The following is a 23,327-nucleotide window of genomic DNA, read 5'->3' as shown; positions in this document are numbered from 1 at the left end:
ACCATGTTTACTTGACCTTTAATGTTATATAAAGTTATTTGTTATAAGTTATAATTGGCCAACCACAAGTCTATTCCCGGATCCCATTGGGTGGAGACACTGCCAGAGAGGAGTTTCCCAGCACCATATATATATATAATTCTGGGCAAGAGGAGCAAATGGAAGGAACAAACAAGAAGACAGAAAGTGACTGGAAAATAAAGGCCAAACTAACATTCTCAGAAACATCAGTTTATTTTGTGGTTTCTCACCACTTTCTTGCATAGAATTTCCTTCAGAAATGTTAAAATAGTGTTAAAAATATATAAAATCAAAACAAATGTATTTTTCCACCCAATTTATAAAAATACTTGATTTATCCCATAATTCCAAAGTTATAGATGTTTGTTTTTGACCCATTTATTTAACCCCCAGTCCTTCATTAATTCACACTTTAGTTATAAACAATACATGTCTGGAAAGTAGCCCTGCACTATCCAATCCCCATAATGCTCTGTCACAGTCAATCACAGAGAAAGTCCCAGAGAGAATGCAGGGAAACTAGAACTTTCTTCATCCCAGTAGTAAAGAGTCAGAGCAGGGAGCAGCTCCATCCAGCGCTGGCCTCTTGTGTATCAGCAGGGGGGCACGACTGGAGGGACCTGCAGAGAGAGATTCAATACAGAAGATACACGAGACATTTGCATCTACTACACAGAAGCTCACAGGCTTTTAATTCGGTACTAGCCAGAGCAGATTTGGTTCTTCCCTCATCACTCCAACTGAATAATCACCTTATAACTACTATATAAAACTATGGACAACATAAAGATTCCCCTGTACTAAGCACAATTCAGCAGGAACAGTCCCCTAAGTTTGCTCATAGTCTGTACAGAGAGATCCCATAAAACTATGGTACATAGGTATTCCCTGTACTAAGCACAATTCAGCAGGAACAGTCCCTAAGTTTGCTCATAGTCTGTACAGAGAGATCCCATAAAACTATGGTACATAGGTATTCCCTGTACTAAGCACAATTCAGCAGGAACAGTCCCTAAGTTTGCTCATAGTCTGTACAGAGAGATCCCATAAAACTATGGTACATAGGTATTCCCTGTACTAAGCACAATTCAGCAGGAACAGTCCCCTAAGTTTGCTCATAGTCTGTACAGAGAGATCCCATAAAACTATGGCAGTATAGGTATTCCCTGTACTAAGCACAATTCAGCAGGAACAGCCCCTAAGTTTGTTCATAGTCTGTACAGAGAGATCCCATAAAACTATGGCAGCATAGGTATTCCCTGTACTAAGCACAATTCAGCAGGAACAGTCCCCTAAGTTTGCTCATAGTCTGTACAGAGAGATCCCATAAACTATGGCAGTATAGGTATTCCCTGTACTAAGCACAATTCAGCAGGAACAGTCCCTAAGTTTGTTCATAGTCTGTACAGAGAGATCCCATAAAACTATGGCAGCATAGGTATTCCCTGTACTAAGCACAATTCAGCAGGAACAGCCCCTAAGTTTGCTCATAGTCTGTACAGAGAGATCCCATAAAACTATGGCAGTATAGGTATTCCCTGTACTAAGCACAATTCAGCAGGAACAGTCCCTAAGTTTGCTCATAGTCTGTACAGAGAGATCCCATAAAACTATGGTACATAGGTATTCCCTGTACTAAGCACAATTCAGCAGGAACAGTCCCCTAAGTTTGCTCATAGTCTGTACAGAGAGATCCCATAAAACTATGGCAGCATAGGTATTCCCTGTACTAAGCACAATTCAGCAGGAACAGTCCCTAAGTTTGCTCATAGTCTGTACAGAGAGATCCCATAAAACTATGGTACATAGGTATTCCCTGTACTAAGCACAATTCAGCAGGAACAGTCCCTAAGTTTGCTCATAGTCTGTACAGAGAGATCCCATAAAACTATGGTACATAGGTATTCCCTGTACTAAGCACAATTCAGCAGGAACAGTCCCTAAGTTTGCTCATAGTCTGTACAGAGAGATCCCATAAAACTATGGCAGCATAGGTATTCCCTGTACTAAGCACAATTCAGCAGGAACAGTCCCTAAGTTTGCTCATAGTCTGTACAGAGAGATCCCATAAAACTATGGCAGCATAGGTATTCCCTGTACTAAGCACAATTCAGCAGGAACAGTCCCTAAGTTTGCTCATAGTCTGTACAGAGAGATCCCATAAAACTATGGTACATAGGTATTCCCTGTACTAAGCACAATTCAGCAGGAACAGTCCCTAAGTTTGCTCATAGTCTGTACAGAGAGATCCCATAAAACTATGGCAGCATAGGTATTCCCTGTACTAAGCACAATTCAGCAGGAACAGTCCCTAAGTTTGCTCATAGTCTGTACAGAGAGATCCCATAAAACTATGGCAGCATAGGTATTCCCTGTACTAAGCACAATTCAGCAGGAACAGTCCCTAAGTTTGCTCATAGTCTGTACAGAGAGATCCCATAAAACTATGGTACATAGGTATTCCCTGTACTAAGCACAATTCAGCAGGAACAGTCCCTAAGTTTGCTCATAGTCTGTACAGAGAGATCCCATAAAACTATGGCAGTATAGGTATTCCCTGTACTAAGCACAATTCAGCAGGAACAGTCCCTAAGTTTGCTCATAGTCTGTACAGAGAGATCCCATAAAACTATGGTACATAGGTATTCCCTGTACTAAGCACAATTCAGCAGGAACAGTCCCCTAAGTTTGCTCATAGTCTGTACAGAGAGATCCCATAAAACTATGGCAGCATAGGTATTCCCTGTACTAAGCACAATTCAGCAGGAACAGTCCCTAAGTTTGCTCATAGTCTGTACAGAGAGATCCCATAAAACTATGGTACATAGGTATTCCCTGTACTAAGCACAATTCAGCAGGAACAGTCCCTAAGTTTGCTCATAGTCTGTACAGAGAGATCCCATAAAACTATGGCACATAGGTATTCCCTGTACTAAGCACAATTCAGCAGGAACAGTCCCTAAGTTTGCTCATAGTCTGTACAGAGAGATCCCATAAAACTATGGCACATAGGTATTCCCTGTACTAAGCACAATTCAGCAGGAACAGTCCCCTAAGTTTGCTCATAGTCTGTACAGAGAGATCCCATAAAAGGACTCACACATAAATGTTGTGTTTGGCTTGGGAGAAAGATTTCATGGAATCAGTGTGATTTTTCTATCAATTTTCACAGAATGAATGGAGACAGTACCTGTCATTCACAATCTTGGCTTTTTTAGGTGCAGTTTCCTCATGTGACATGAAGTCAGGACAACGCTGTGCCTGGCGACCCTCCTTCACTTCTCTATCCTAGGGAATAAATAAGGAATGTTTAATAAAGGAACATGCGAATGGGAAACAAATTCCACCCTCCAGCTGATTCCTGTACCTCCAGTTGCACCGACTGATAATCTTCCATTAACTCCTGGCTCTGCTACTCTCTCCCAATCTGCTGTACCCCTCAGCTCCTCTCCCCCTCGGTCACCCCAAAACATATGAGGTATTATGAGGAGAACTTAGCTTGGACTATGATATTGTCTATATACACAGAGAGCCTATATACTGTATATACAGGAATATTCTATAGTGATGTCACACTGCATATTAGGGAGTGTTACTTACAATCACTTCCCAAAAACTGCACCAGAGGAAAGACCCTAGAGATCCGGAACATGTAGAGTTAATGTATCTTCAATAGAACCCAACTCTGTATTGTAGCAGCTCTCCAGTGGAATTATTGTCTATACCACTTCCCAAATACGTGTCCCCCTCACACAGACCCCCAGGGTATTTCTGTATGATTGGTGCCCCCCTTCTTGTTCTCCTACCCAACTCCTCTTCGTGACTTTTGGCTGAAGAGCTTGCGCTTTGGCTTCCTCTTCTCCCACCAGTTGATCACCAGGTGCTGTTTTTGTGTTTTTTCTGCTGTTTGAATGAAATTTCCTAAAAACAAAAAAACCCTCCTTTTGGTCACAGGTCATATTTATATATATATACACTTCCTATTATCCAGCATGTGTCCCACTGGGTTGCACCCCCACTTCTATTACCAACACTGTGTAACTGTTTGGGAAGTGGGGAGCCCAGTTGCAGGAGTTCTGGCCCGTTCTTGCCGGATACAGGATTTGGGGGCTCCTTTGTCTTTTTCGTTTCAGAATTCACCAAATGTTCCCAGTGACTGACGGCCGGAACCTCAGGCTGGGGGGCCAGTTTAGACCCCAACTCTTTTACTAGGGAGCCCTGTCAATGCAGAATTTGTGCAGAATTGGATTGGTTTAACCCTCCTGAAACAAACTCCGCCTTCCCTGAAGCAGCCTGGGGCATCTGGATAGTACCATATGTTATGTGCACTTATGTCCCCCCATACCAGATGTACCAGCCCCACCATGTCATGTGCACTAATGTCCCCCCATACCAGCCCCCCCATGTCATGTGCACTAATGTCCCCCCATACCAGCCCCCCCATGTCATGTGCACTAATGTCCCCCCATACCAGATGTACCAGCCCCCCCATGTCATGTGAATATAAAATAAAATTAGAATTATTTGCTTTAAAGGAAGTTCAATTCTCTTTATGAAAAGGGGCCGTACAGTTTCCTATAGGAAGTGAATGTGAATTTTAGGAACATAATAGGAAACGATTTGTCAGTGATTCTATTTCTGAGTTTTGTTCTCTTGTATCACTGAGATTTGTCTCTTTATTTCACTTCTTAGTAAATCCATGTGACACGACCATAGGATCCTTCTAACCCAAGTTACACTTGTCATTGACTGATCACTGGCCAGGGATTATGTAGAGGGGATGGATTATAGATCACTGGGCAGGGATTATGGATCTTGCAGGGATTATGTAGACAGATCACGCAGGGATTTATGTACCACACATGGATTATGGATCTTGCAAGGATCACCGATCACAAATGGGGGGGGGATTTTTAGTTTTCTTTAGTGTTTTTAGCGGGAGAACCTGAGCTTTCAAAATCGGAGTTTCTGTGTATTTCCACTTGTGGAACAAGCCTATAGGGTATATAGGGTATATAGGGTATATAGGGTATATAGGGATTTATGGCTATAGGGATTTATACCACTAACTTATTTTATGCACAAAACTTGAACTGATTTCAAAGCCTCAAGTGTCTTGAATGTGTCAATATCAGATATTTACAGCTTTATGGAGATTTCAGACTTGTACAGGTCAACAACTCCCAGCAGTAAATGAGTGAATTTCAAAGCACTACAGTAGTAGTAGTAGTAACAGTAGTAGTAGTAGTAGCAGTAGTAGTAGTAGTAGTAACAGTAGTAGTAGTAGTAACAGTAGTAGTAGTAGTAGTAGTAGTAGTATTTCTATTTTCTAACTTCTGTTGCCATAGGCGCTGGTCTCATATATTGTGTATTGGAATAGTAGTAGTAGTAGTAGTAGTAGTAACAGTAGTAGTAACAGTAGTAGTAACAGTAGTAGTAGTAGTAGTAGTAACAGTAGTAGTAACAGTAGTAGTAGTAGTAGTAGTAACAATAGTAGTAGTAGTAGTAACAGTATGGAGTACTTTGGATTCCAAAGCCAAGAAATCCTGGAACACAAAGTTTACCCCAAGAAACCACATATTTTTGAAAACTACAGATTCTGTCAAATCCAAAATGAGTAACTATGTGTTTCTACTCCTAATTACCATATTACCAATCACATCAGAACTTTTCTCAACTCAGTGGATTTAATGAAAATGAATGAAAATTCAGCCTCAAAACGTTCACTTGATACCTCACAAGTCTGTATGTCTCACACTGTATGAGGCACCAACAAAACCCCCTGAATGTGACTGCCAGGGGGGCACTGAACAGTTTGATGCCGTTGTGCAAAGTAACTGCCATTTAGACCCCAAAATGAAGTCAGCGCATACAAATTGGCCCACAGATCAGTTACTGGAAATACAACACATTTACTGCATTTTCTGTGGGTACAGAACACAAAAAACTATGTTGACCCCCCAAAACCATGAAGTTTCCAAACAACAGATTGTGATGAAACTAAAATTGGTAAATACATATTTCTAGTGCCAACCTGTAAGCGAGGAAATTTCTGAAACCCGTCACATAACTTGTATTTTACTACATTATATGCCCCCCATTTAGTAACGAATCAGCATAAAGCACCCTACGACCCGTCACTGAGAGCCAACGACACAGTTCAACTACAGCCCCTCACTGAGAGCCAACGACACAGTTCAACTACAGCCCCTCACTGAGAGCCAACGACACAGTTCAACTACAGCCTCTCACTGAGAGCCAACGACACAGTTCAACTACAGCCCCTCACTGAGTGCCAACGACACAGTTCAACTACAGCCCCTCACTGAGTGCCAACGACACAGTTCAACTACAGCCCCTCACTGAGTGCCAACGACACAGTTCAACTACAGCCCCTCACTGAGTGCCAACGACACAGTTCAACTACAGCCTCTCACTGAGAGCCAACGACACAGTTCAACTACAGCCCCTCACTGAGAGCCAACGACACAGTTCAACTACAGCCTCTCACTGAGAGCCAACGACACAGTTCAACTACAGCCCCTCACTGAGTGCCAACGACACAGTTCAACTACAGCCTCTCACTGAGAGCCAACGACACAGTTCAACTACAGCCTCTCACTGAGAGCCAACGACACAGTTCAACTACAGCCCCTCACTGAGTGCCAACGACACAGTTCTCACAACAGAATTGAGTGTATCAATAAATAAATAAGTGTATGAATTGGTGGATATAAATGTGAGGTGGAGGCAGGTGATTAGTTGTTGGGGTTGTGTAACTGCAACTCTCAGTGTAACCCTGACTCACCCAGACAAAGACACAACAGACTCGTGACTCCCCCGTGCGGGTGCCAATGTAAGTTCTCACCTCACAGCACCCACCAGGCACTTGTACCAGTCGTTTATATCCGTCTGATCAGTCGACATGAGGAGAAGCTTCTCTTTAGCAAAGGAAACCTGAGAAAACACAAACACTGGGTCAGTCCCCCCCCCACACTCACACACACTCACACACGTCACTAACTCCTCCACAAATGGATCATTTTTAGGGTTCTACTGTATGATAATTTGGGATTTGGGGGAAGGGGAGTTTGGATGGGGTTGGATTTCACTGTATTTCTAACAGTCTCATTTCAGCACTTATTTGTGGCTTCACTGCACCCCAATCATCCATTGTAGCCACACCCCATTATACTAAGCCCCGCCTTTGGTGCAAGAGGAGGAGGGGGGTCAGTGAGACAGGAGGGGGGTCAGTGAGACAGGAGGGGGGGCAGTGAGACAGGAGGGGGGGCAGTGAGACAGGAGGGGGGGCAGTGAGACAGGAGGGGGGGCAGTGAGACAGGAGGGGGGTCAGTGAGACAGGAGGGGGGTCAGTGAGACAGGAGGGGGGGGCAGTGAGACAGGAGGGGGGGCAGTGAGACAGGAGGGGGGGCAGTGAGACAGGAGGGGGGTCAGTGAGACAGGAGGGGGGTCAGTGAGACAGGAGGGGGGGGCAGTGAGACAGGAGGGGGGTCAGTGAGACAGGAGGGGGGGCAGTGAGACAGGAGGGGGGCAGTGAGACAGGAGGGGGGGGCAGTGAGACAGGAGGGGGGTCAGTGAGACAGGAGGGGGGTCAGTGAGACAGGAGGGGGGGGGCAGTGAGACAGGAGGGGGGCAGTGAGACAGGAGGGGGGGCAGTGAGACAGGAGGGGGGTCAGTCAGACAGGAGGGAGGGGGGTCAGTGAGTTGGTGAGCCAATAGTGGCCCAGAGCTACTCACACTTATTAGGCCTCCCTGGCTCTGGGTGTGTCCCAGGACTCTCTCCACGTGACACTCTCTCAGGGGATAAAGGGAGCGACAAGTAAACTTGTGACAGTTGATTGGGTGCAGCGGGTGACAGGGAGAAGTGACAGCGAGGACATCAGAGAACAAGAAGAACATTCGCTGCTTCACCTCCTCCCCACTCTGTGGTACAAGTGAGAGCCAACCCTCCCGGATATAGCGCCGCCCTGTGGGACAAACACAGCGATGCAGCAACAATAGCACAATATGTACATACACTATAAATCTATATGTCACTTACATACACTATAAATCTATATGTCAATTACATACACTGGTGGGAACATATGGGAATGTGTCATTTATTGAGGATTTATGTACAAATATCACTGATTCCTCTGCTCGTTACTTTAATAAAACTATTGCTGGACACACAAACAATGGGCTTAAAGGGGTCAGTATGTTATACAATGGCTAATTCTAAGCAACTCTTCAATTGGTCTTCATTATTTCTTTTTTACAGTTTTTTAATAATTTGCCTTCTTCTTCTTCTTCTTGCCCGCCCCTCCCTTACACTGTATATTATATACTCGCCCCTCCCTTACACTGTCTATTATATACTCGCCCCTCCCTTACACTGTCTATTATATACTCGCCCCTCCCTTACACTGTATATTATATACTCGCCCCTCCCTTACACTGTCTATTATATACTCGCCCCTCCCTTACACTGTCTATTATATACTCGCCCCTCCCTTACACTGCTATTATATACTCGCCCCTCCCTTACACTGTCTATTATATACTCGCCCCTCCCTTACACTGTCTAATTATATACTCGCCCCTCCCTTACACTGTCTATTATATACTCGCCCCTCCCTTCACTGTCTATTATCTACTCGCCCTCCCTTACTGTCTATTATCTACTCGCCCCTCCCTTACACTGTCTATTATCTACTCGCCCCTCCCTTACACTGTCCTATTATCTACTCGCCCCTCCCTTACACTGTCTATTATCTACTCGCCCCTCCCTTACACTGTCTATTATCTACTCGCCCCTCCCTTACACTGTCTATTATCTACTCGCCCCTCCCTTACACTGTCTATTATCTACTCGCCCCCTCCCTTACACTGTCTATTATCTAACTCGCCCCTCCCTTACACTGTCTATTATCTACTCGCCCCTCCCTTACACTGTCTATTATCTACTCGCCCCTCCCTTACACTGTCTATTATCTACTCGCCCCTCCTTTACACTGTCTATTATCTACTCGCCCCTCCCTTACACTGTCTATTATCTTACTCGCCCCTCCCTTACACTGTCTATTATCTACTCGCCCCTCCCTTACACTGTCTATTATCTACTCGCCCCTCCCTTACACTGTCTATTATCTTACTCGCCCCTCCCTTACACTGTCTATTATCTACTCGCCCCTCCCTTACACTGTCTATTATCTACTCGCCCCTCCCTTACACTGTCTATTATCTACTCGCCCCTCCCTTACACTGTCTATTATCTACTCGCCCCTCCCTTACACTGTCTATTATCTACTCGCCCCTCCCTTACACTGTCTATTATCTACTCGCCCCTCCCTTACACTGTCTTATATACTCGCCCCTCCCTTACACTGTCTATTATCTACTCGCCCCTCCCTTACACTGTTCTATTATCTACTCGCCCCTCCCTTACACTGTCTTATTATCTACTCGCCCCTCCCTTACACTGTCTATTATCTACTCGCCCCTCCCTTACACTGTCTATTATATACTCGCCCTCCCTTACACTGTCTATTATGCATACTCGCCCCTCCCTTACACTGTCTATTATATACTCGCCCCTCCCTTACACTGTCTATTATATACTCGCCCCTCCCTTACACTGTCTATTATATACTCGCCCCTCCCTTACACTGTCTATTATGTACTCGCCCCTCCCTTACACTGTCTATTATATACTCGCCCCTCCCTTACACTGTCTATTATCTACTCGCCCCTCCCTTACACTGTCTATTATCTACTCGCCCCTCCCTTACACTGTCTATTATCTACTCGCCCCTCCCTTACACTGTCTATTATATACTCGCCCCTCCCTTACACTGTCTATTATGTACTCGCCCCTCCCTTACACTGTCTATTATCTACTCGCCCCTCCCTTACACTGTCTATTATCTACTCGCCCCTCCCTTACACTGTCTATTATATACTCGCCCCTCCCTTACACTGTCTATTATGTACTCGCCCCTCCCTTACACTGTATATTATATACTCGCCCCTCCCTTACACTGTATATTATGTACTCGCCCCTCCCTTACACTGTATATTATGTACTCGCCCCTCCCTTACACTGTATATTATATACTCGCCCCTCCCTTACACTGTCTATTATCTACTCGCCCCTCCCTTACACTGTCTATTATCTACTCGCCCCTCCCTTACACTGTCTATTATATACTCGCCCCTCCCTTACACTGTCTATTATGTACTCGCCCCTCCCTTACACTGTCTATTATCTACTCGCCCCTCCCTTACACTGTCTATTATCTACTCGCCCCTCCCTTACACTGTCTATTATATACTCGCCCCTCCCTTACACTGTCTATTATGTACTCGCCCCTCCCTTACACTGTATATTATGTACTCGCCCCTCCCTTACACTGTATATTATATACTCGCCCCTCCCTTACACTGTATATTATGTACTCGCCCCTCCCTTACACTGTATATTATGTACTCGCCCCTCCCTTACACTGTCTATTATATACTCGCCCCTCCCTTACACTGTATATTATGTACTCGCCCCTCCCTTACACTGTATATTATATACTCGCCCCTCCCTTACACTGTATATTATATACTCGCCCCTCCCTTACACTGTATATTATATACTCGCCCCTCCCTTACACTGTATATTATGTATGCATGTATAACTTTATTTGTAAAGTGCTGTTAAGGAGCCGCAGTGCTGTACAGTGCATAAACTACAATATATATATATATATATATATATATATATATATATATATATATATATATATATATAAAAGTATACATGGGGGAGACAAATCACATAATAAATATATACAGAATCATAGAACAAAGAGCTTAAGTGCTATGTGGTAATAGACATAGTGGGAAGGAGGTCCCTGGCCCGGAGAGCTTACAGTCTAAGTGGATGGGAGACTAACATACAGGCACAAATTGAAGATAAAAAAGTGCACACGGTAAGGCATAGTCAGTAGGGACAGGACTAGGCTAATGTTCTAGTCCTCCAAAAGATACTCTTAGTTTTTTCTTGAAGAGATTGAGAGAGGATTCATTATGGAGGAATTCAGGGATGGAGTTCCAGAGAGAAGGAGCACAAGATAGAAGAGATTGAGACAAGAGGTGACAGTGGATGTGGATGGTGTGAAGAGAAGGTGAATCTGAGAAGAGCGGAGAAGATAACCAGTAATGTATAGTGAGACAAGAGAAGAAATGTAGTGAGGAGCAGAGGAGTGAAGGGCTTTGAGTGTTAGTAGAAGGAGTTTATATACTATCCTTTGCTTAACAGGCAGACACGCTAAGGATTTTAGTTGGGGTTGAGCAGGTTCCCTTTTAGGAGAGAGCAGAAGGATCCTGGTAGCAGAGTTTAAGATTGATTGGAGGGGAGAGAGATGGGAGTCAGGAAGACCAGTTAGGAGGAGATTGCAATAGTCTAAATGGGATAAGATAAGGGCATAGATTAGTGTTTTGGCTGTTGTTTGTGAAAGAAACGGGCGAATCTTGGATATATTGTGGAGGAAGAAAGGACAGGTTTTGACAGTATTAGTAATATTATTAGAGAAGGAGAGGGACTGGTCAAAGAAGTCAGCTTTTGTATGGGATTTCCTCACATGTGCTCTGCCACTCACATACAGGACCGTGGTGGTTAAATGGAGAAAACATGATGGCCAGACTGGGAGGGGTTATTAATGTGACAATCAAAGTCGCCCAGAATAATTGCTGGCCTGTCAGATCATAGGAAAGAAAGAGAGTCATGATTGAAAGTCAGAGAGAAATGTGAGGTCTGTAAATAACAACAACTACGTGTGCAGTGAGAGGGTGGAACAGTTGAACTGTAAGCAACTCAATGACGGGAACAAGAAGGTGTAGAGATAAGTTTATAGCGGCAGCGAGGGGAGAGCAGAATAACTACTTCTCCCCCACGACCTGTAGTGAAGGGTATGAGAGAAGGAGAGACCACCATGAGAGAGAGCTGCCTCAATAGCATTGTCATTCTCAGAGAGACACGTCTCAGTTAGGGCACAAAGCTGAAGAGATTTACAGCAGAAGACATGAATTAAAGTGGATTTGTTAGGAACAGAGCGGCTATTAAACAGTGCACAAGAGGAGGGGAGAGGAGCAGATGGGATTTCAATAAGATTGACAGTATTTGTAGGTTTGAGCAGAGAGTTCGATTCTGTAGAAAGCTGTGTGAGGTATAGGAGTGCGAGGTGTAGGAGTGCGAGGTGTAGGAGTGCGAGGTGTACGAGGGCGAGGTGTACGAGGGCGAGGTGTACGAGTGCGAGGTGTAGGAGTGCGAGGTGTAGGAGTGCGAGGTGTAGGAGTGCGAGGTGTAGGAGTGCGAGGTGTACGAGGGCGAGGTATGGGAGTGCGAGGTGTAGGAGTGCGAGGTGTAGGAGTGTGAGGTATAGGAGTGCGAGGTATAGGAGTGCGAGGTATGGGAGTGCGAGGTGTAGGAGTGCGAGGTGTAGGAGTGCGAGGTGTAGGAGTGTGAGGTATAGGAGTGCGAGGTATAGGAGTGCGAGGTATGGGAGTGCGAGGTATGGGAGTGCGAGGTGTAGGAGTGCGAGGTGTAGGAGTGCGAGGTGTAGGAGTGTGAGGTATAGGAGTGCGAGGTATAGGAGTGCGAGGTATGGGAGTGCGAGGTATGGGAGTGCGAGGTATAGGAGTGCGAGGTATGGGAGTGCGAGGTGTAGGAGTGCGAGGTATAGGGGTGCGAGGTATAGGGGTGCGAGGTATACGAGTGCGAGGTGTAGGAGTGCGAGGTATAGGGGCGCGAGGTATAGGGGTGCGAGGTATACGAGTGTGAGGTGTAGGAGTGTGTGGAATGGAGCAGAGAGGGAGATATTATGATAATTGGGGATAGTGGGGACAGTTGGCTGGAAATGTAAAGGAAGAAGTTTCCTGCAGAAGCACAAAGATGAATGACATTAACAGGATTAGTAACATTCTGCCAGTGAATATTTAAATAAATCTTAGTATATTAAATTGAAAGTCTGACAGATTTCTTTACCAATAACAAATGCAAAATGCAGTGTACAGGGCCACAGTGCAGATGGATTTTTAATATATTGTGCCACAATTATCAATGGAAACTGAAGCTGCAGAAAAGATATAAAGTCCAGGATCTGGAAACAAAATGGTTAGTAGTTTGCAGGTTGCACAATGAGCAGCACAATGAAAGTTGGAAGCAGATTCAGAACAAGCTGTGGAGATGAAATTCCAGGCGCTGGGTTCCAATCTGGGTTCCAACTCCAGTTCTAACTCCAGTTCTAACTCCGTACTTTCATACTTAAAGCCTCTTTCTAGGAGTCACATGACACATTGGATAATCCTATCACAACTACACACAATCACACCTCTGTGAGTCTCACCTCACTGAAGAGTTACAATGTGCCATTGTGATTGGATTAGTGGAAGAGTTTATATGCAGAGAACCTCCCACACCAGTCAGTTGTACTGAAGAAGCTGCTCGGATGTGAAACGTCTTCATTGATTACTCAGCAAGTCCAGTTATATTAGATTGACCTATACTAGATATACCATGACCTGGATGAATGAAAATCTTCATAGTCTTAAAGCCTCATACTTGAAGCCTTCAGATTGTCAGCCCAACAACCCTGCAAGCCTTCCCCAGAGTGTGTGTAAATATAAAGTGAGGCAGACTAGATGGGTAAGAGGGAGTGGCATATTATGCAGATTGAGTTAACACCTGACAGCAATAGAGCAGGTAACACTGACAGTTCAGTATGGGGCTGACAGACTGGGCCAAAAATGAAGCACAGGAGGTGGAAATATAAGGAAATGAATGGAAAAATGACCAGATAATTCTAGCAGAGCATTATTTAAATTATATACTCACCCGCCCCTCCCTTGTACACATATATATATATATTTATTGAGACCCTTATTCTCTTACCTGGAATGAGAATCCGGACCCGACGACCTTTAATCAAGCTCTGGACCCTTCGGAGGTGCCGCTCATTGTCACAGTCCTGAGCAATAGTATCTATGTACTGACACACATCACTAACTGCATGGAGAGCACCTGCAATGAAACAGTTTCTCATTGTATATCACAAGGTACCTAAGCCCCGCCCACCTTCCCATCATGCCCAACCCACTCAGGGGGACCATTACACCAGAATTTCTGGGGCCAATTCTTTACACCGTCCCCAATATCCACAGCCCTTGATTTGTTATTGATTTATCTGTAGAACTGGTGGAACCAAGTGATTCCCAATAAACACAATCTGGAGCCAGAGGGGCCCCCGGGGGTTGTTTCCACATTGCAGGTCCTACGACAAGGAATAATGATTTATGGAAAGAACAAAATGGAAACGAGTGGAACTTCCCCAAAGAACTTGTGGTTCTGAATTTATTGTGAATACAGTTTCCTCTTCAGTTTAACTGCCTGTTCTAAATGGCAACTTTCTCTCAATGATTTCCACTATGAGCATCTTCTAGAGTCCAGTCATTGTAGAGTTCTGTGTAACCAATAGTCACCTCTTGCTCATCACATACGGACCTACCCAAACCTGCCCCGTGTCCTCATATGTGATGGATCCAACCCGTGTGCATACGAAGCCTGTCCCTAGAACACAAACAGCTGCTTTTGAACTCTGACCCTAATACACTGAGCCTAATCCTAATTAAAGGAGAACTAAAAATGAATGTGGCTAAAAATGGCCTATTTTCTATAGTGAACTTATTGCAGGAGGCTAAAGTTTGAGCTTGTCAATAGCAGCAATGATCCAGGACTTCAAACTTGTCACAGGGGGTCACCATCTTGGAAAGTGTCTGTGACACTCACATGCTCAGTGGGCTCTGATTGGCTGTTGAGAAGCTAAGCTTAGGGCTCGTCACTAATTATCCAGCAGAAAATGAGCTTCCCTGGCTGTAATATAAGCTGATGCTACAGGTTTGCTGATTATTCAATTCTGATGCTAATTGCACTGGTTTCTGTGCTGCCATGTAGTAATTATGTGTATTAATTACTAATCAGCCTTATATTGTGACATTTCTATTCTATGTGTACTGTATATTGTGAGTGGCTCCCTAAGCTCAGTAAGTGACAGCAGCACAGAGCATGTGAATCAGTGAATCAGCAGAAAAGAAGATGGGGAGCTACTGGGGCATCTTTGGAGACACAGATCTTTACTGCTAAAGGGCTGTGGTTGCCTTGGGCTGGTACAGAACCACAAAACCCAAATGTACAACATTTCTAGCTACTTCTTTAGTTTAACTTTTCTTGTCCTTTAAAGGCAACGCTGATGTATTGAACCCTAATTCACTGAGCCTAACCCCTATTAAAGGCAACGCTGATGTATTGAACCCTAATACACCAAGCCTAACCTTAATTAAAAGCAATGCTGATAAGGGGAACCGTAAAACATTGAGCCAACCCCTAATTAAAGGAAACACTGATGTGTGGAACCCTAAAGGTTGCCATAGATTCCAAGATCCGCTCGTTTGGCGACATCGCCAAACGAGCGGATCTTTCCCCGATATGCCACTAAACAGCATGGCTATATCGGGGGTAATTCGAACGTTTGCCGTATGGCCGAACGATCGAATTACGATGCGCCAAGCGTCTCCGACGGGTCGGTCGGGTAAAAATCCAACCTTCCCGATCGATATCGTGGCCAGATATCGATCGGGAAGACCCGTCGGAAGCCCCCATACACGGCAGATCAGCTGTCAAATTGGTCCAAACGACTGATATCGGCAGCTTTATCTGCCCGTGTATGGCCACCTTAACCCCCTTCTGCTATAATCTGACCATCAAACTCTTGTCCAATCACAGCAACGTTGATCACAAGTGGATTCTGCTGAAGAATCAGAACTGAATAGAAGCGTAAGTGGCAGCTTCAGGCATGGTACCCACATATCAGGGGCAGCAGGGGGAATGAACAAGGGGCGGGTTTCTCAGCAGGTCTGATTCAGCCAATGGGCAGCATTTAGGGTTATTTGCTGAGCCAATGGACACGGAGGAGAAAACGACTGACATTCAGTGTCCGACAGTGATGGGTGAGACATGGGCAATGATACAGTATTACACAACTGCCCTGTGTGTGACTATACAGACTAAATACTCACTGGTCAGTTTGGCAAAGTCACTGGCTCCCGGGCGGCTGTTCTCTGCCAAATCTCTCAGGTAATGTCTGTACCTGGAACACAGAGGTAAATACGTTCTGATAAACACGTTTTATTAGTGCAACGGAGAGGAAACCACTGAAAATACACACACCCACAATAAACACACACACACAAACACAATTCACACAATACAAGCCAATGAAAAGCCAATGTAAGAATCATATGGACGAGAAGCTGTTTATTGACCAGTCTGAACCCGAAGAAATAACTGAGACAGAAGGGCATTTCCCAGTGCAAAGTAAAGTCAGTGAAACTGTGGGTAGTTCTCCTCCCTCAGACACAAAGTATTAGTAGTCCTGGTGCTTGAGAAACTCTCTGTGCAGCTCCAGTTACTGACTCAGTAATATTCCCAATGACTCTTATTAAAGTGACACTCACTCAAGAACACGGAGTAACGGCAGTTCCAGGAGCTGCTCCAATGGTCGTCCCTTCAGCTCCGAGCGAGATTCCTGGAGCTTCCTGAATCGCATGAAGGATTTCTTCTTCTTCTTCGTGTGGTACTAGGGACACAAGGGTGAGGGTATAAGAATGAGCCGTAAGAACTGGGTGCTCATAGGACGGATACTGGGAATGTGAGGGGAATCTATCCGCTTGTTCCTTATACAGACTGATCAGAACTTACCTGTAATACCTGTACTGTGGGCTCTATACTATCCGCATGCTTCTTATACAGACTCAGAGATTCTGTAAAGTTTTCAAATCCAGATCCAAAGTCACCGAGATCCATCGCTGAGAGGAGGAGCCTAAAGGACAAAGGAACCAATAAAAAAGGAATTTTCACTAAACAAGAATTATTTTACTTTTTTCCCCAAAAGTTTTTGAGCTATAAATGGGATTATTTGTGCCATTGGGCCTAATCTTAGTAAATTTCTGCCCCATGCTGGGATCCTCCAGGTATATGAGGAAAAAGGAGTCAAGATTTATTAAAGGGCAACTAAACTGTTATTAAATAGCCAGTCAAATCAGGGGCTGTTAAATGAATCTGATGGAGATACAGTCTTTACTGGGGCGCCAATAAGGTTTTGGTGATGTTACAGACGGAGCGATTGGAGTAACGGGACGGGGGGGGGGGGGGTAATAAATAAGCTCAAAGTGCAAACAAGCCACTAAGAGAGCCACCAATAAAGCCACTAATAAGGCCACTAATAGAGTCACTAATAGAGCCACTAATAAGGCCACTAATAGAGTCACTAATAGAGCCACTAATAAGGCCACTAATAGAGTCACTAATAGAGCCACTAATAAGGCCACTAATAGAGTCACTAATAGAGCCACTAATAAGGCCACTAATAGAGTCACTAATAGGGCCACTAATAGAGCCACTAATAGGGCCACGAGAGTTACAAATGGAAAGTGCAGACTGGTACCAGCGCCAAGATGTCAGTTCTGCTTGTTCTGATGAATCACTTGGGAGCTGGAAACACAGAGGCTTCAGTTGGTTTTTGCAGCTACAGAATAACAAGACCCACGGAGAAGCAGAACCCAGAAAGAAGGGGACCCCCCCCACTCTGTAGAGACAAAGCCGTATAAAGGGGGAACCACAAAACGGGGTATTTAGCTGCTAATTTTTCACAACATGTTTTGTGTCACGGGGGCCATTTCTCAGGGCAGAGTTACAGGGGGACAGGGGGCAGGATGGGGGGACACAAGGAACAGACTGTGCAGCCCCCCCAATTATAAAAGTCGGTGGAAAGGAAATCAATAACAATGAAAGCTGGGAATGAAAATTAATATGGGGAAATCCAAACATAAATAAACTGAATGAGGGAAACTTTATGTCCAGCTCTGTATTAGGGTCCAGTAGCACCCCAGAACTCGGTACCCCAGGCCCCAGAACTCAGCGGCCCCAGAACTCAGCGGCCCCAGAACTCAGCGGCCCCAGAACTCAGCGGCCCCAGAACTCAGCGGCCCCAGAACTCAGCGGCCCCAGAACTCAGCGGCCCCAGAACTCAGCGGCCCCAGAACTCAGCAGCCCAGGCCCCAGTACATATGTAGATGGGTGTGATGTACTTCACTTATCACCAAACGCTCAGCCCTTATTCCCCTCAACTCCGTCACTAAATTTAGCCGGGAAGTATCAGGTGGTGGAATGGGGAGGAGTATAATTTACTATATATTTATACACCTTATTTAGGCACCTGAGGGTCACCCCCTAAAACTCCCGCCCTAGACATGGGCCCCCTGACTGCCTATATGAGAAAGAGAGCCCTGTTAATGTCTCTGCCCAGCTGATGTACCCCTGGAACTGAGGAGCCCCCACTGCACAATGAGTCCCCCAAACCTGCCAGCCCCCTCCTGCCGCAAGTCGATCAATACTTGCCCAATCCCCCCTCTGATCCACAGGGGGTTCTTACCTGTTTGCCACAAGGATTTCTGGGATGTGGCCGCAGATTCCCGTCTCAGCAATTTTTAGCCGACCGCATCGAGCGCGGAAAACGTCATGATAAATCTACGGAGCAAGCGGCAAATAGAAACATGATAGCCATGGGGGCAACCGTTCAGTGGCACAGGTTACACAGCACATCAACTCTGTAGGACACAGTGGGTTTAGTTCTTACACAGAAACCCATTGTATTGTACGGAGCTTATCTGCTGTGTAACCTGTGCCATTAACCCTTACACTGAATGGATGACCCAATGGCTACAAAGCAGGGGATTAATGGAAACTATAGTTGTGATTGTGCAACAAACACCCGAGTTGTACCAGCGCAGGGCAACACTACACTTTATTCTAATTGCTTTACACACTCACGTACACATAGAGATAAGGTATGCATACAAATAAATAGAACACACACACATATACTTACACACACACTGACACACACACTGACACACACACACACAAATACACACACTGACACATAAATATGGATTGTGTAGAACAAGGTGAGCTTCTCACTCGGGTTATCAGTTCCAGTTGCTCCAGGTATTGCCGCTCCGTTTGGATCAGGGCTTTGGCTGTTGTCAGTCTCTTGCGCTCCCATCGCTCTCTCTGCTCCTCTAATGGACAACGTTCCTCTGGTTCCTCAACCAACTCTGGACTGAACCGGGTTCTTCTCTCAGGAGCAGACATGGGATCTCCTCAACAAACAGCCTTTGTACAATGAGAAAGTCATTAAAGCCCAGATTGGGGGGCAGACGTATTAGATGGGGGCAACTCATGCTCAGGGGCCCCTGCCACTTCATGACTCCCATAAACGTCATTTACATCCACCAACTGCTGATACAACTGCCACACTGACACAGGGGCTCCTGGGATTCCTGACAGTTGGAGGTGGTGCTGGTTCCTGGGTTCCACTAGTGGTTGGGTCTATGGGGTTTTGGACTCACAGAAGAGATTCAGTCATTAATCCCTAATCCCCCTTATTAACATCATTCAATAGAAATCCTGCAGAAGGGCCATTACATCTTGTGAATTATAAGACAAACTGGAGCTCATTTACTCACTGACACTTTTGAGACAAATTAGTGTCACCCACAATTAGTCTGGGATTTGGGAGGGGTGGGAATGTGAATTGTGAGTAAACACTTTCCATTATAACCTGCTGCTATAAATGAGGCTCCATGTGCCTTTAAATGTTCTTATGTCACAACTTTTGTCATATCTTGTGTGATACATTAGTGTAGAAATATATATATATGTCATGTAGTTGGTGTGGTGTGTGTGTATATAATATATATGTATGTAGTTGGTGTGTGTGGTGTGTGTATATATATATATAGTCATGTAGTTGGTGTGTGTGGTGTATATATATAATATATTATAGTCTATGTAGTTGGGTGTGTGTGCTGTGTAATATATATATATAATATATGTCATGTAGTTGTGTGGTGTGTGTATATATAGTATATTTGTCATGTAGTTGGTGTGTGTGTGTGTATATATAATATATAGTTCATGTAGTTGGTGTGTGTATATATAGATATTATATATATATATATATATGTCATTGTAGTTGGTGTTGTGTGTGTATATATAATATATATGTCATGTAGTTGGTCGTTGTGTGTGTGTATATATATATTGTCATGTAGTTGGTTGTGTGTGTGTGGTATATATATATCTATATATCATGTAGTTGGTGTGTGTATATATATATATATATATATATATATATATATGTCATGTCAGTTGGTGTTGTGTATATATATATATATATTGTCATGTTATTGGTGTGTGTGTGTGTATATATATATATATTATAGTATGTAGTTGGTGTGTGTAATATATATACTATATGATATATATGTCATGTAGTTGCTGTGGTGTGTATATATATATATATAAATTGTCATGTAGTTGGTGTTGGTGTGTATATTATCTATTGTCAATGTAGTTGGTGTGTGTATAAATATATATATATATATATAGTCATGTAGTTGGTGGTGGTGTTGTGTGTTACATATATATATATATGTATGTAAGTTGGTGTGTGTGTGTGTATATAATATATTATATATAATATGTCATGTAGTTGGTTGTTGTGTGTATGATATATATATATGTCATGTAGTTGGTGTGTGTATATATATATATATATATATATCTATATTATATGTCATGTAGTTGGTGTGGTGTGTGTTGTGTATATATATACTTATATGTCATGTAGTTGGTGTGTGTGTGTGTGTATATATTATATATGTCCATGTAGTTGGTGTGTGGTGTGTGTATATATAAATATATATATATGGGTCATGTAGTTGGTGTGTGTGTGTGTATATATATAATATATATGTCATGTACTTGTGTGTGTGTGTTATATATATATATGTCATGTAGTTGGTGTGTGTGTGTATATATATATTATGTCATGTAGTTGGTGTGTGTGTGTATAATATATATATATATAATGTCATGTAGTTGGTGTGTGTTGTATATATATATTATTATGTCATGTAGTTGGTGTGTGTGCTGTGGTATATATATATATATATATCAGTAGTTTGGTGTGTGTGTGTTGTATATATATATATAATGTCATGTAGTTGTGTGTGTGTGTATTATATATATATATGTCTATGTAATTTGGTGTGTGTGTGTGTATGTATAATATATATATATGACTGTCATGTAAGTTGGTGTGTGTGTATATTATATATATATAATATATATATATATTATGTCATGTAGTTGTGTGTGTGTGTTATATATATATATATGTCATGGGTAGTTGTGTGTTGTGTAAATATATATATATTATATATATATATATATATTATATGTCATGTGTTGTGGTCGTGTGTGTATTATATATATTAATGTCATGTAGTTGGTGTGTGTGTGTAATATATATATATATATATATATATTATGTCATGTAGTTGTGTGTGTTCATAATATATATAAATATGTCATGTAGTTGGTGTGTGTGTGTATGATATATATATATATTAGTGTCATGTAGTTGGTTGTGTGTGTATATATATAATATTTATATGTCATGTAGTTGGTGTGTGTATTATATATAATATATATATATATGTCATGATAGTGGTGTGTGTGTGTGATATATCATATATATATGTCATGTAGTTGGTGTGTGTGTGTATATATATATATATGGTCATGTGTTGGTGTGTGTAATATATATATATATTATATATATATATATATATGTCATGTAGTTGTGTGTGTGTATATATATATATATATATGTCATGTGAGTTGGTGTGTGTATCATATATATAATTATATTATATATATATATATATATATATATATGTCAATAGTAGTTGGTGTGTGTGTGTATATATATATATATGCATGTAGTTGGTGTGTGTATGTATATATATTATATATATAATGTCATGTAGTTTGTGTGTGTGTGGTGTAATATATATATATAATGTCATTTAGTTGGTGTGTGTGTGTGTATAATATATATATATATGTTATGGTGAGTTGGTGTGTGTATATATATATATGTCATTTAGTTGGTGTGTGGTGTGATGTAATATATATATATACTGTCATGTAGTTGGGTGTGTGGTGTGTATATATATATATAATGTCATGTAGTTGGTGTGTGTGTGTGTATATATTATATATATATGTATGTAGTTGGTGTGTGGTGTGTTATATATATATATATGTCATGTATGTTGGTGTGTGTATATATATATATATATATATATATATATAATAATACTGTTCATGTAGTTGGTGTGTGTGTGTATATATATATATATATATGTATGTAGATTGGTGTGTGTGTGTATATATATATATATATGTCATGTAGTTGGTGTGTGTGTGTATATCATATAATATTTGTATGTAGTTGGTGTGTGTGTATATATATGTATATAATGTCATGTAGTTGGTGTGTGTATATATATATATATAATATATATATAATAATAAGTATATATATAATATATATATGTCATGTAGTTGGTGGTGTGTGTGTATATATATATATATATGTCATGTAGTTGGTGTGTGTATGTAAATATAATATAATATTATGTTATTAGTTGGTGTGTGGTGGTGTATATATATATATATATGTCATTTGTTGGTGTGTGGTGTATATATAATATTAATGTCATGTTAGTTGGTGTGTGTGTGTAAGTATATATATATATGTCATGTAGTTGGGTGTGTGGTGTATATATTATATATAATATATATATGTCATGTAGCTTGGTGTGTGTGTGGTATATATATAATATATATATATATATGTATATTATATATTATATATATTATATATTATAGTCATGTAGTTGGTGTGTGTGTTATATATATATATAGAATGTCATGTAGTTGGTGTGTGTGTTATGATATATATATGTCATGTAGTTGTGTGTGTGTATATATATATATATATATGTATGTAGTTGGTGGTGTGTGTGTGTATATATATATAATGTTCATGTAGTTGGTGTGTGTGTGTATATATATATATACTGTATGTATTGGTGTGTGTGTGTATAATATATATTGTCATGTAGTTGGTGTGTGTATATATATATATATATATATATGTCATGTAGTTTGGTGTGTTTGTATAATATATTATTAGTCATGTAGTTGGTGTGTGTGTATATATTATATATATGTTCATGTAGTTGGTGTGGTCGTGTGTATATATATATATAATTGGCCATTAGTT

General features: G+C 42.1%; 1 protein-coding gene across 1 annotated transcript in view; it reads right to left on the bottom strand.

The window, feature by feature from the left end:
- Positions 1–219: 219 nt before the first annotated feature.
- arhgef39.L (Rho guanine nucleotide exchange factor 39 L homeolog) overlaps positions 220–23,327 on the bottom strand; it is a 46,590-nt gene continuing 23,482 nt past the window's right edge. Inside the window, 11 exon segments of the mRNA NM_001089107.1 lie at positions 220–641; positions 3,212–3,309; positions 3,828–3,942; positions 6,890–6,978; positions 7,780–8,009; positions 13,964–14,092; positions 16,144–16,214; positions 16,582–16,703; positions 16,826–16,946; positions 18,558–18,652; positions 19,106–19,300. Of these exon segments, the coding sequence (NP_001082576.1) occupies positions 572–641; positions 3,212–3,309; positions 3,828–3,942; positions 6,890–6,978; positions 7,780–8,009; positions 13,964–14,092; positions 16,144–16,214; positions 16,582–16,703; positions 16,826–16,946; positions 18,558–18,652; positions 19,106–19,300 (1,335 nt within the window). The 3' untranslated portion in view covers positions 220–571.

This window comes from Xenopus laevis, chromosome 1L, assembly GCF_017654675.1.
Source record: "Xenopus laevis strain J_2021 chromosome 1L, Xenopus_laevis_v10.1, whole genome shotgun sequence".
Lineage (NCBI taxonomy): Eukaryota > Metazoa > Chordata > Amphibia > Anura > Pipidae > Xenopus > Xenopus laevis.
This window is presented reverse-complemented; position numbering and strand designations above follow the sequence as displayed.